The sequence below is a fragment of the Phaethon aethereus genome (assembly GCF_964289735.1).
Source record: "Phaethon aethereus genome assembly, chromosome: W".
NCBI classification, from domain to species: Eukaryota; Metazoa; Chordata; class Aves; order Phaethontiformes; family Phaethontidae; genus Phaethon; species Phaethon aethereus.
The window spans coordinates 40,473,505-40,488,732 of NC_138581.1; the positions used below are offsets into that span (position 1 = coordinate 40,473,505).

The window sequence follows — 15,228 nt, forward strand, 5'->3', positions numbered from 1 at the left end:
GATGAAGTAATCAAGATAGACACAGAAAAAGAGAACACCTATTGCTTGTATAGCATGCTGCTATTTCTATAAACCTTCTTCCTCTCTTGCACATCTTCCATGAGCTACTTATTCATGACAACTAACACTCCCTCCCTCTTGCCCCCCAATTCAGAGACAAGATTATCTAAAAGGGTAACATTTCCCAATGCTCACTGAAGTCATGTTTTCCATTCTACAACACAGATTTAGGACAGTGTTATGATCAGAACTAAAGAGAGATAAAGCATTAAAAATAAATGTCATTAAAGCAGTATGCCAACATAAGGACAGACTCATATTTCAGATGAAAAATAGTCACTACAGTCCAAAAAAGGATGTCATTTTTTCAAAAGGGTAAGGCTCTTGAGAGTCAATGCAGTAGCCAATTTCCAGGCTTCATTTTCACAAAAAGTAATCCTAATTTCTGGACTTAAACTATCACATGTTGCTGCCAAACACTTAATTTACTGCTGTATTCTCCAGAGAGACACCAAGTGGACATAATTATCTGTGCTTCACTGGCAAAGACGACCAAGAGGACTTTCTTAGCAGCCTCATCTTATCCTTAAAGGCCATTTTCAGCTGCTTCAAGGCTGCAATGCCATGATTATGTGAATTCTTGGCCTTATATTTTCATTGTAAAAAAAAAATAATCTGAAAACAACATGGAAATGCCCACAAGGAGACATTTACTTGGAGGAACTGGATGGCTAACACTGCATATGCAATATTCAACAAGGCAGGCATCAGTTGAGGAAAAAATGCAAAATTTAGGGTTCATCACCAATTCAGTTCATCCTTGGAGTCCTATATTTCAACAGTGATTAAAAAGCTTTTCTTAGCTACAGCAGCAATGACTGATACAGGGATCATAAATCTACCTTCACTTTATTCTTGACAGAAGTCATGGATTGCCTACACTTTTATTTAGCTCTCTGGACATTCAGTTTTGGAAGGCTCTTTGAAATGCAATTAAGTAAGTTAAATGCAAGTGTCCAATCTGGTCTTCATGAAGGACAGAAGGACTAACAGCTGATAAACAATCCATTCAAAGTAATTCACACATAACAATAGTCAGAAAAGTGTCAACAACAATTCTCTTTACAGCACCTCAATGCCAGATTAAATAATAGCTAGAAACACCTAGAGAAAGTACAATGCCAGCAAATCTCTGAGAGAGAGCTGTAAGAAGGTAATCAACAATCATACTTTCTTCCACTGTTGGGAAGTTACCTCAGTATTGTTCCTAATGCAACTGTCAAAATTTCTGGTTTTTTCTCAAAAGTTCTAAAGTTCAAATCATGAGAATTAACATCAACAACAATGCTTTTTCTTTATAATCAAACCAAGGAACCAAACCAACAATCAAAAACTTAGCATAGAAGCATTAAAAAATGGTGTATTGGGCCTAATTGGTAGGGTTTGGGTAGCAGGGGACTGCAGGGGTGCTCTGTGTGGGAAGAAGCCATGAACTGCCCTGTGCCTATCACAGCTAGTTCCAGACAGCTCTGAAATGGATGTGAACAACCTACCTTGTGCCAAAACTTCAACCAGAGGAGTACATGGCACCGCTGCTCAAACATGTTTAAGAAAGAGCAGCAGCTACCGGAGGCAGAAGATGGCATGTGAGGATGCACTAAAGGAGACACAAAAGGAAAGATGTAGATATGAGGAGGCACAAAAAGGAGACATGAGGAGACACAGGAGGACACACATAAGGGGACACTTGAGGAGAAATGTGAAGAGACACATTTGGAGAAATGAAAGAGAGGAGACACATGGAAGGGGACGTTATTGAGGACATGGCTGGAGATGCACTCTTGGAAGGAGGTGCTCTATGCTGGGGGTACCTCTGAAAGGATTGCAGCCCATGGATAAGTCACACCGTAGCAAGGACACCCCAAAAGGGACTGTGGCCAGTAGAATACTCACTCTAGAGCAAAGGAAATGAGTAAGCAAGAAGAAATGAGCAGCAAAACCAAACCAGTATGCACTGACACCAACTTCCTGTGCTGCCTGTTGCCTTGCCAAAGGGATTGGGAGGGATTGACTGTAATGCGTGGCAAAAAAAAAGGGAAGTTAACCAACCAACCTGCCCAAATCCTCAAAATATATCCTAGGGATATGAAAGTCCTGCTATTATATTCTGCACATATTATTAACACACACAAGCTATGCTACACTGTATAACACTTAGTCATTAACTGAGTGGGGCAAGATAAGTAGACAACACAAATGAAAATATATGCCATATTGTATATCTACCAAGTCCAGTGGAGTTGATAAAGAAAGAAAGTACCCAGAGATATCTAGATACTAAACAGTCTCCAGAGATGGAAGAAAGGAGAAAACTTAGTACTCTATAACAGAGAATTATTCTTTTCCACAGATACCAATAGATGGGTAAGAAATACTGACATCAATGAATAACATAACAGTAAAGAAAAAAAACACCACATCACACCATGAGGAAAAGATAACTTAGCCAAGTAATAATCTATGGCACTTCTATCTGCTAGAAACATCACAAGCTGCACATTTTTAGCCCGATAGCCCACTCATATCAAATCCATAAGCATTTTGCTTTGTCTCCAATCTTTACTCTTTACTTTTAAAGTATTGCATTCCCTAGAAGAATCAACAGGTTTGATGGTATACAGGCATTGTTACAGGAGCCACTTCCTAGTTCAAACAGAATCCATTGTACAGCATTAGTAAAAAGCCTTAGGCCGCAAGCTGTGATCTTTCACCTAGATACTGATGAACTTATATTGAACTCTTAGTTACATGAGGGGAGGCCCCGAAACCGGTGTGAATTAGAAAGATAAGATAGTCACATCCATCAGAAGTTGCCTCCTTGAGAAAAGAAAAAGAACGGCCCGCCTGGAGACAGTGCAAGGATCCAATGAGGAACAAGGAGACCCCAGACCCAAATACTACTATTGGACCGAACCGTCTCACAAGGGGAGGGAAACTTAGATTGTAAGGGTATAACTGCCCAGAGATTCTTTTGTTCAGGGTCCCTCTCCAGAGGCACCCAGCTCTTTTGTTCAGGGTCCCTCTCCAGAGGCACCCAGCTCAAGCTGTTCTTCACCACTGTACCACCTAATAAATTCAACTGGCGTACGTCATGTCGGAGATTCTGCTTCGGGAAACCTAGGGCTGAGCCTGAAGGAAGAGGAAGAGCCCGAGAGTGAGTGAGTGTGTGTGTGTGTGTGTGTGAGGAGTCAAAAGGGGCACCCATTGGCTCACTGGAGTCGCCCGCTGCAAAGGGACTCCTGTCCTAGCAGTTACATTCTCGGATGCTGTGTGTGCAACTCCTTGATTGGTGTGTGAATGCTCAGGCAGCAGCTTCTCCTTTAACAGGCATATTAACGTTACTGCATTTCTTCCCTGTTTTAATCAGAGGGAATGGTAGCCTTCACATTTGAAGGTTCAAGACAAGTCTACATCATTAGGAAAAAGAAAATATTTCAGCTACAAAATGAAGGCTGATATTTCCAGGTAAAATAAATTTAGCATTGGACAATCCAATTCATTCCTACTTTAACCTGAATTTCAAAGATGATGATTTTAAGAAAAAAAAGTGTTCTTCAGCAATTTTATTTAGTGACAGCTGTATCTGTACATAAAAATGCTCTTCCTTGATTGAATTATGTTTATACCATATTTTATAATGTTCTACATTGGTGAAAAGCTTCTGAAGGTGTCAATAACTCCCTCTAGGTATCCTTTTCCACAGTCTCTTTCAGGAGCTTTATTACAGAGAAGTTCTGCCACATGGTTTCATACAGATGGTCCTCATACACTTGGGATAACATTTTATCGTAGAAAAAAAATAATAGCAAAACCAACATACTTTCAAGATCAAAGGAGCTCCTGTTCCTTCCTACCCAGTTAACACAAGGGATGGCTGTCCTATAATCTGAAGAGCAAGTGACTTTCTTCTACTACTTCTTTCACAGAATCACAGAATCGTTAAGGTTGGAAAAGACCTTTAAGATCATCAGGTCCAACCATCAAACCAACACCACCATGCCCACTAACTCATGTCCTGAAGTGCCACGTCCACACGTTTTTTAAATACTTCCAGTGATGGTGACTCCACCACCTCCCTGGGCAGCCTGTTCCAAGGTTTGACCACTCCCTCAGTAAAGAAACTTTCCCGAATACCCAGTTTAAACCTCCCCTGGTGCAACTTGAAGCCATTACCTCTTCTTCTGTCGCTAATTGCTTGGGAGAAGAGACCAACACTCACCTCACCACAACCCCCTTTCAGGCAGCTGTAGAGAGCAATAAGATCTCCCCTCAGCCTCCTCTTCTCCAGACTGAACAACCCCAGTTCCCTCAGATGCTCCTCAGAAGACTTGTTCTCGAGACCCCTCACCAGCTTCGTTGCCATTCTTTGGACACGCTCCAGCAACTCAACATCCTTCTTGTACCGAGGGGCCCAAAAGTGAACACAGTATTCGACATGCGGCCTCACCAGTGCCAAGTACAGGGGCACGATCCCTGCCCTGCTCCTGCTGGCCACACTATTGCTGATACAGGCCAGGACGCTGTTGGCCTTCTTGGCCACCTGGGCACACTGCTGGCTCATGTTCAGCCGGCTGTCAACCAGCACCCCCAGGTCCCTTTCTGCCGGGCTGCTCTCCAGCCACTCCTCCCCAAGCCTGTAGCGTTGCATGGGGTTGTTGTGATCCAAGTGCAGGACCCGGCACTTGGCCTTATTAAACCTCATACAGTTGACCTCTGCCCATCGATCCAGCCTGTCCAGATCCCTCTGCAGAGCCCTCCTACCCTCCAGCAGATCAGCACTCCCGCCCAACTTGGTGTCATCTGCAAACTTACTGACGGAGCACTCGATCCCCTCATCCAGATCATCTATAAAGATATTGAATAAGACTGGCCCCAGAACCAAGCCCTGAGGAACACCTCTTGTGACCGGCTGCTAGTTGGATTTAACTCCATTCACCACAACTCTCTGGGCTCGGCCATCCAGCCAGTTCCTCACCCAGTGAAGAGTAAACCTGTCTAAGCCACGAGCCACCAGTTTCTCCAGGAGAATGCTGTGGGAGACGCTGTCAAAGGCTTTACTAAACTCCAGGTAGACAACATGCACAGCCTTTCCCTCATCCACTAGGCGGGTCACCTGGTCATAGAAGGAGGTCAGGTTGGTCAAGCAGGACCTGCCTTGCATGAACCCATGCTGACTGGGCCTGATCCCTTGGTTGTCCTGCAGATGCCCTGTGAGCGCCCTCAAGATGAACCTCTCCATGATCTTCCCCGGTAAGGAGGTCAGGCTGACAGGCCTGTAGTTCCCGGGATCCTCCTTCCGGCCTTTCTTGTAGATGGGTGTCACATTGGCAAGCCTCCAGTTTTCTGGGACCTCCCCTGTTAACCAGGATTGCTGATAAATGATGGAGAGTGGCTTGGCAAGTCCTCCGCCAGCTCCCTCAGCACTCTTGGATGGATCCCATCAGGCCCCATAGACTTGTGGGCGTCCAGGTGGCATAGCAGGTCCTTAACTGCTTCCTCCTGGATTACGGGGAGTTTCTTCTCCACTCCATCCCCATCTTCCAGCTCAGGGGGCTGAATACCCTGTGGATACCTGGACTGGCTATTAAAGACTGAGGCAAAGAAGGCATTAAGTACCTCAGCCTTTTCCTCATCCTTGGTGACAATGTTCCCCCCCCGCAACATCCAATAATGGCTGGAAATTCTCCTTGGCTCTCTTTTTGTTGTTAATATAATTGTAAAAACATTTTGTTATCTCTTAAGACCATGGCCAGATTGAGTTCTAGCTGGGCTTTTGCCTTTCTAATTTTCTCCCTGCATGACCTAACGAGATCCTTGTACTATTCTGCAGTTGCCTGCTTCTTCTTCCAAAGAGTATTCCTGAGTTCCAGGCAAAGCTCTCTGTTCTGCCAGACCAGTTTTCTTTCCCGCCAGCTCGTCTTCGTTCTTGGATCCTGGAAGGCTGGACATTCTTCAAGAGGAAAATCTTAAAGGCACAGGACCAGGCATTCCCCATGTGCTGTAAGACAAGCTGGCGGGGAAGACGACCGGCCTGGCTGAACAGGGAGCTTTTGCTGGGACTCAGGAAAAAAGGAGAGTTTATCACCTGTGGAAGAAGGGGCAGGCAACTCCAGAAGAGTACAAGGGTCTCATTACGTCAAGCAGGGACAAAATTAGAAAGGCAAAAGCCCAGCTAGAGCTCAGTCTGGCCACAGTCGTAAAGGAACATAAAAAATGCTTCTACAAATATATTAACAACAAAAAGAGAGGCAAGGAGAATCTCCACCCCTTACTGGATATGGCGGGGAACATTGTCTCCAAGGACGAGGACAAGGCTGAGGTACTTAATGCCTTCTTTGCCTCAGTCTTTAATAGCCAGTCCAGGTATCCACAGGGTATTCAGTCCCCCGAACTAGAAGATGGGGATGGAGAGCAGAATAACCTGCCCATAATCCAGGAGGAAGCAGTTAAGGACCTGTTAAGCCACCCGGATGCCAAGAAGTCTATGGGGCCTGATGAGATCGAACCGAGAGTACTGAGGGAGCTGGTGGAGGAGCTTGCCAAGCCCCTCTCCATCATTTATCAGCAGTCCTGGTTAACAGGGGAGGTCCCAGAAGACTGGAGGCTTGCCAATGTGATACCCATCTACAAGAAAGGCCGGAAGGAGGATCCCAGGAACTACAGGCCTGTCAGCCTGACCTTGGTACCGTGGAAGATTATGGAGCAGTTCATGTTCAGGGTGCTCACAGGGCGTGTGCAGTATAACCAAGGGACCAGGCCCAGCCAGCATGGGTTCATGCAAGGCAGGTCCTCCTTGACCAACCTGACCTCCTTCTATGACCAGGTGACCCGCCTACAGGATGAGGGAAAGGCTGTGGATGTTGTCTACCTAGTCTTTAGTACGGCCTTTGACAGCGTCTCCCACAGCATTCTCCTGGAGAAACTGGTGGCTTGTGGCTTAGACAGGTTTACTTTTCGCTGTGTAAAGAACTGGCTGGATGGCCGAGCCCAGAGAGTTGTGGTGAATGGCGTTAAATCGGGCTGGCAGCCGGTCACAAGCAGTGTTGTCCTGGTTTCAGCCAGGATAGAGCTGGTTTTCTTCACAGAAGCTAGTGTGAGACTGTGTTTTGGATTTGGGATGAGAAACTGTTGATAATGTGCTGGTGTTTTCGGTTGTTGCTGAGCCGTCAAGGACAGTTCAGCTTCTTGTGCTGGCCTGTCAGCGAGCAGGCTGGGGGTGCACAGGGAGCTGGGAGGGGACACAGCCGGGACAGCTGACCCAGACTGGCCAAAGAGATATTCCCTACCATCCGACGTCATGCCCAGTACATAAACTGGAGTTGGCCGGGGGGCGGAAATCGCTGCTCGGGGACGGGCTGTCGATCACGGGGTGGTGAGCAATTGCTGTATTGGGCATCACTTGTTCTTGTACATTCCTTTGTTGGTATTATCATTGTTGTTTCCTTCTTTCTTTCTGTCCTATTAAACCGTGTTTATCTCAACCCACGAGTTTTTTCCCAATTCTCTTCCCCGTCCCACTGCAGGAGGGGGAGTGAGTGAGCGGCTGCGTGGTGCTTAGTTGTCGGCTGGGGCTAAACCACGACAGTCCTTTTTGGCGCCCAACGTGGGGCTCGAGACTTGAGATAATAACGGTTGCAGGTCACAATATCAGTTTATTTGATTTGCATCATGCTCTCATCTTTGCTGTACATGTTAAGGATCGGTGTTGGTTTCTGCGGGCTGCTGTACTCTGCGATGATTAGTAATGTCTCGCCTGTGAGTTTTCTTTTTAGAACACTGACCTTGAGCTTAATGTGGTATCATCTGAGCTCTGTACTAAAGCCGTTACTGTATTTTGGCTACTGTCTTGTGGAGACGATTAGCAATTATACTTCTGCCTCTGAAAGGTTTTTTATGGAGGAAATGCAGAATGGTACCTTTGCTACCCTCTATCATAACATTTCCTCCTTCATCACAATAATTTTTCAGTATTTTGAACACCCTTGGGTAGTTAAAATACCTCTATTGCTACTTCTGGGGAACATTGTTTCAGTTTTGGCTAAGGTTGGCAAGCAATTTAAGAATATCACCTGGAGATCTGCCCCAGGGCTGGATAGTTATGAATGGCAGGGTGTGTGGAACAGCATGGGCAAATGCCTGGGGCGGTGGGCACCTCCGGTGTTTTGGAACTTCACTCCCGAACAAGTGCAGAATCCTGATAAACTAGCAGAATATTTGGAAGAAGTATGCTGTCGGCCTGGCAGTTCCAAGGAGACACAAATCATTGCAATGTGCTGGGGCCTGGCCCATGCCTACCGAGCTCTATTTAACACTGTGCAAAGGGGAGAGAGGCTCTCTGGATCTGATGGCAATGTGACAGGCACTGTGACTACTCCAACCCCCACGGCGGGCACTGTAGCTACTCAGACTGTTGCAGCTGAACCAGAGAACCAGCCCATCCCGGTATCAGTTGCCCCTGTACAAAAGAAGAAATCTTGGAAGCGGAAGTCAGCTCGTTTAGTAAGGGAGGAGGAAGATTCTGCTAAGAAGGAGCCAGAGGAAGAGAGTGAGGAGGCAGAGTGCTCTGAAGCAGGGCCATCACAAGCACAGAAGGGGGAAGAGAGCGAGTCATCGCTTGAAGAGGAGGAAGAGGAAGAACTCATAAAAGAGACGGTAACTACCCGATCTCTATCCCTGAGTGAATTGCGAGATATGCGAAAGGATTTCAGCCATCGTCCAGGTGAGCACATTGTCACCTGGCTGCTCCGATGCTGGGATAATGGGGCCAGTAGCCTGGAATTAGAGGGTAGGGAAGCCAAGCAGCTGGGATCCCTTTCTAGGGAAGGGGGCATTGACAAAGCAATTGGAAAAGGTGCACGAGTCCTCAGCCTCTGGAGATGACTCCTGTCGGGTGTGAAGGAAAGGTATCCCTTCAAGGAAGATGTTCTATGTCACCCAGGCAAGTGGACCACCATGGAGAAAGGCATCCAGTACCTGAGGGAGCTAGCGGTGCTGGAAGTGATTTATGGTGACTTGGACAATGGACAATCATCCAAAGATCCAGATGAAGTCAATTGCACGCGACCTATGTGGCGGAAGTTTGTACGGAGTGCACCATCATCATATGCCAACTCATTAGCAGTAATGGCCTGGAAAGACGGAGAGAGACCAACGGTGGATGAATTGGCTGGCCAACTCCGGCAATATGAAGAAAGTCTCTCTTCCTCCCTACGGCCCTGCGTCTCTGCTGTAGAGAAACTGTCCCGGGAGTTCCGGCAATTCAAAGAGGATATGCCCTACCCTCCACCCGTACGGACCAGTGTCTCAGCCATTAGGAGTAAGCGCTCTTCTGTTCAAGAGAGAAGATATAGAGGATACACACCACGAGCCACCCTGTGGTTTCAATTGCGTGACTACGGAGAGGACATGAGGAGGTGGGATGGAAAACCTACCTCGACCCTAGAGGCACGAGTACGCGAGCTGCAAGGAAAAACAATTACAAAAGGGGGTTCAGGTTCCTCCAGAAAAATCGTCGCTCCACTTTCCAGTGGGCAGTTTCCCAGAAAGAATAGAAGACCTGATCTCACCTCAGATCCTCTTGAAGGGACTTCTGATTCCTATTTACAAGAAGTGGGTAACGAATACTATGAGCAGGACTAGAGGGGCCCTGCCTCCAGCCAAGCGGAGGAGAGGGACAACCGAGTTTATTGGACTGTGTGGATTAGATGGCCTGGCACATCAGACCCACAGGAATATAAGGCTCTAGTGGACATCGGTGCACAATGTACCCTGATGCCATCAAGCCATATAGGGGCAGAACCCATCTGTATTTCTGGAGTGACAGGGGGATCCCAACAGCTGACTGTGCTGGAGGCCGAAGTGAGCCTAACTGGGAATGAGTGGCAGAAGCACCCCATTGTGACTGGCCCGGAGGCTCCATGCGTCCTGGGCATAGACTACCTCAGCAGAGGGTATTTCAAGGACCCAAAAGGGTACCGGTGGGCTTTTGGTATAGCTGCCTTGGAGACGGAAGAAATTAAACAGCTGTCCACCTTGCCTGGTCTCTCAGAGGACCCTTCTGTGGTGGGGTTGCTCAGGGTCAAAGAACAACAGGTGCCGATCGCTACCACAACAGTGCACCGGCGGCAATATCGCACCAACAGAGACTCCCTGATCCCCATCCATGAGCTGATTCGTCGTCTGGAGAGCCAAGGAGTGATCAGCAAGACTCGCTCACCCTTTAACAGCCCCATAAGGCCAGTGCAAAAGTCTAATGGAGAGTGGAGGCTGACAGTAGACTATCGTGGCCTGAATGAAGTCACGCCGCCACTGAGCGCTGCCGTGCCGGACATGCTAGAACTTCAATATGAACTGGAGTCAAAGGCAGCCAAGTGGTACGCCACCATTGATATTGCTAATGCATTTTTCTCAATCCCTTTGGCGGCAGAGTGCAGGCCACAGTTTGCTTTCACTTGGAGGGGTGTCCAATACACCTGGAATCGACTGCCCCAGGGGTGGAAACACAGCCCTACCATTTGCCATGGATTGATACAAACTGCGCTGAAACAGGGTGAAGCACCAGAGCATCTGCAATACATTGACGACATCATCGTATGGGGCAACACAGCAGAAGAAGTTTTCGAGAAAGGGAAGAAAATAATTAAAATCCTTCTGAAAGCTGGTTTTGCCATAAAACAAAGTAAGGTCAAAGGACCTGCACAAGAGATCCAGTTTTTAGGAATACAATGGCAAGATGGACGTCGACAGATCCCAATGGATGTGATCAACAAAATAACAGCTATGTCTCCACCAACTAGCAAAAAGAAACACAAGCGTTTCTGGGTGTTGTGGGTTTCTGGAGAATGCATATTCCAAATTACAGTCTGATTGTAAGCCCTCTTTATCAAGTGACCCGGAAGAAGAATGATTTTAAATGGGGCCCTGAGCAACGACAAGCATTCGAACAAATCAAACAGGAGATAGTTCATGCCGTAGCCCTCGGGCCAGCCCGGGCAGGACAAGATGTTAAAAATGTGCTCTAGACGGCAGCCGGGGAGAATGGCCCTACCTGGAGTCTCTGGCAGAAGGCACCAGGAGAGACGCGAGGTCGACCTCTAGGGTTTTGGAGTCGAGGATATGGGGGATCTGAGTCCCGCTATACTCCAACTGAAAAGGAGATACTGGCAGCATTTGAAGGAGTTCGAGCTGCCTCAGAAGTGGTTGGTACTGAAGCACAGCTCCTCCTGGCACCCCGACTGCCGGTGCTGGGCTGGATGTTCAAAGGGAGAGTCCCCTCTACACATCATGCAACTGATGCTACGTGGAGTAAGTGGGTCGCGCTTATTACACAGCGGGCTCCAATAGGAAACCCCAATCGCCCGGGAATCTTGGAAGTGATCATGGACTGGCCAGAAGGCAAAGATTTTGGAATATCACCAGAAGAGGAGGTGGCATGTGCTGAAGAGGCTCCACCATATAATGAACTGCCAGAGAACGAAAGGCAATATGCCCTGTTTACTGATGGGTCCTGTCGTATTGGAGGCAAACATCGAAGGTGGAAAGCTGCTGTATGGAGCCCTATACAACGAGTTGTAGAAGTTGCTGAAGGACAAGGTGAATCAAGTCAGTTTGCGGAGGTGAAAGCCATCCAGCTGGCTTTAGATATTGCTGAACGAGAAAAATGGCCAATACTCTATCTTTATACTGACTCATGGATGGTGGCAAATGCTCTATGGCGGTGGCTACAGCAATGGAAGCAGAGCAACGGGCAACGCAGAGGCAAGCCCATCTGGGCTGCTGAATTGTGGCAAGATATTGCTGCCCGACTAGAAAATCTAGTCATAAAAGTACGTCACGTAGATGCTCACGTACCCAAGAGTCGGGCCACTGAAGAACATCAAAACAACCATCAGGTGGATCAGGCTGCTAAGATTGAAGTGGCTCAGGTGGATCAGGACTGGCAACATAAGGGTGAATTATTTATAGCTCGGTGGGCCCATGACACCTCAGGCCATCAGGGAAGAGATGCAACATATAGATGGGCTCGGGATCGAGGGGTGGACCTGACCATGGATGCTATTGCAGAGGATATCCATGAATGTGAGACATGTGCTGCGATCAAACAAGCCAAGCGGTTAAAGCCCATCTGGTATGAAGGACGATGGCTGAAATATAAATATGGGGAGGCCTGGCAGATTGACTATATCACACTTCCACAAACTGGCCAAGGCAAACGCTATGTGCTTACCATGGTGGAAGCAACCACCGGATGGCTGGACACATACCCTGTGCCCCATGCCACCGCCCGGAACACTCTCCTGGGCCTTGAAAAGCAAGTCTTATGGCGACATGGCACCCCCAAAAGAATTGAGTCAGACAATGGGACTCATTTCCGAAACAACCTCATAGACACCTGGGCCAAAGAGCACGGCATTGCGTGGGTGTATCATATCCCCTATCATGCACCAGCTTCCGGAAAAATTGAACGATACAACGGACTGTTAAAGACTACACTGAGAGCAATGGGTGACGGGACATTCAAACATTGGGACAAACATTTAGCAACAGCCACCTGGTTAGTCAACACTAGGGGATCTACTAATAGAGCCGGCCCTGCCCAATCAAAACTTTTACGTACTGTAGAAGGGCATAAAGTCCCTGTGGCACACGTAAAAACAGTCTGGGTTACTCCTGCCTCAGGCCAATGCAAACCCATTCATGGGATTGCCTTTGCCCAGGGACCTGCGTGCACTTGGTGGGTAATGAGGAAGGATGGGGAAGTCCAATGTGTACCTCAAGGGGATTTGATTTTGGGTGAAAATAGCCAATGATTTGAATTGTATTATGTTAATTGCTACACAATACAGTATGACATTACTACTATGGTTGCTATCTACCATATCAATGGTATTACAGTAAGAATCACCCAGACTGATGAAGAATGAGACTTAATGAAACAAAGCAACATGCAGCAGTGATGGAACCAGAACTGGCTTCAGCAGCTTGCACCCAGCAACCTCCTCGAGATCGACATCTTCGACCTGCAGATCATGGACATGGACCATGCCAGATGAGAATCCAACACCACATACCATCTCCCCTGCCCTGAGAGACTGCTATGATGGATGAAGCCCAGAGTCATGGACCGAATGAACTCCACAGACGTTTTGAAGTGATGGCCCATGGACTAAGAGAATGGTATCTGTGTGTATATATTAAAAGACAGGAAGAGTAATAATGAATAACTGGAATGTATTGAAAAGTGTAGGACCCGGGCATGACGTAAATGGTATGGAATAAGGGGTGGATACTGTCCTGGTTTCAGCCAGGATAGAGCTGGTTTTCTTCACAGAAGCTATCATGAGGATGTGTTTTGGATTTGGGATGAGAAACTGTTGATAATGTGCTGATGTTTTGGGTTGTTGCTAAGCAGTCAAGGACAGTCCAGCTTCTCGTGCTGGCCTGCTAGCAAGAAGGCTGGGGGATGCACAGGAAGCTGGGAGGGGACACAGCCGGGACAGCTGACCCAGGCTGGCCAAAGAGATATTCCCTACCATACAATGTCATGCCCAGCACATAAACTGGAGTTAGCTGGGGGGCGGGAATCGCCGCTCGGGGACGGGCTGTCGATCGCCGGGTGGTGAGCAATTGCTGTATTGGGCATCACTTGTTCTTGTACATTCCTTTGTCGGTATTATTATTATTATCATTGTTGTTTCCTTCTCTCTTGCTGTCCTATTAAACTGTTTTTATCTCAACCCATGAGTTTTTTTCCAATTCTCTCCCCAGTCCCACTGGGGGAGTGGGGAGTGAGCGAGCGGCTACCTGGTGCTTAGTTGCTGGCTGGGGCTAAACCACAACAGCCCCTCACTACAAGAAGGACATTGATTTGCTGGAGCGTGTCCAGAGAAGGGCAACGAAGGTGGTGAGCGGTCTGAAGAACAAGTCTTATGGGTAGCGGCTGGGGGAACTGGACTTGTTCAGTCTGGAGAAGAGGAGGCTGAGGGGAGACCTTATTGCTCTCTACAACTGCCTGAAAGGGGGTTGTGGTGAGGTGGGTGTTGGTCTCTTCTCCCAAGTATCTAGCGATAGGGCGAGAGGAAATGGCCTCAAGTTGCGCCAGGGGAGGTTTAGATTATATGTTAGGAAAAATTTCTTTATGGAGAGAGTGGTCAAACATTGGAATAGGCTACCCAGGGAAGTGGTGGAGTCAACATCACTGGAAGTGTTCAGAAAACATGTAGACGTGGCACTTCAGGATATGGTTTAGTGGGAATGGTGGTGTCAGGTTGACGGTTGGGCTTGATGGTCTTAGAGGTCTTTTCCAACCTTAATGATTATATGATTCTATGAATCTAAAATAACGATCTGAAAGTTGGAGAAAAAAGTAGTATCCATTTTCCATATTAAAAGGACTGGCTAAACATAGTTTAGTTGAGTACTTACTGAATACTGGCCAAATTTGAAATAAGAAAATATACTCAAATTCAGACAAATGTACAAGTGATAAACATGTGCACCAAAAATCACGAAACAAATTTGTTCTTACATCTTTTGGAGTACCTGAGCCATCACAACCCCATTCGTTAAGTCTTCCACAGTCTGGCATGGTGTTTCAATGTTAAATGTCTGGATCTAAAGAAGGGGAAAAAAAGAAGTTATTTTTTTCTTTTACATGTGAAAACCTTTCAGTGCTTATTTTATTAGCTGTTGTTACTGAGAATAAAAAAAGTACACATTTCCTGTATGAGTAGAGAGGTAGAAAGTTTTAGATTGAATGGCAATCGGTAAAACAAACTGGAGACATTGCTTAATAGCTTTATTTTTGCAACCAAACACATTGCAAACTCAATTACACTCAACTATAGCATATTTCGAACAAAGGGATTTCTGAAAGCATTTTTTAACACACTGAAAAAAGATGGAATTCAATGAGATTTGTGTTCTCCCATTTAAGCATACTGAAAATCCCACTTTATCAATGCAACGTACATGAGAGAACTAGTCGAAACCAAAACAAAATAAAAACCAAAACAAAACACTACAACACTGATCACTCAGACCTCCTACATGTTCCAGAGGGACGTACTCCAAAACCAACTCCTCTGTAATATGAGATGGAAAAGAGTATAATTCAAAATCACAGAACCAAAAAATCCTTAGGGTTGGAAAAGGCATTTAAGATCATGA

General features: G+C 46.7%; 1 protein-coding gene across 1 annotated transcript in view; it reads right to left on the reverse strand.

The window, feature by feature from the left end:
• LOC309415103 (protein Hook homolog 3-like) overlaps positions 1-15,228 on the reverse strand; it is a gene marked incomplete at both ends in the record, with an annotated part of 141,933 nt that overhangs the window by 102,682 nt on the left and 24,023 nt on the right. The window contains one exon of the mRNA XM_082012548.1: positions 14,588-14,673. Coding sequence (XP_081868674.1) covers positions 14,588-14,673 — 86 coding nt within the window. The remainder of the gene's footprint in view (positions 1-14,587; positions 14,674-15,228) is intronic.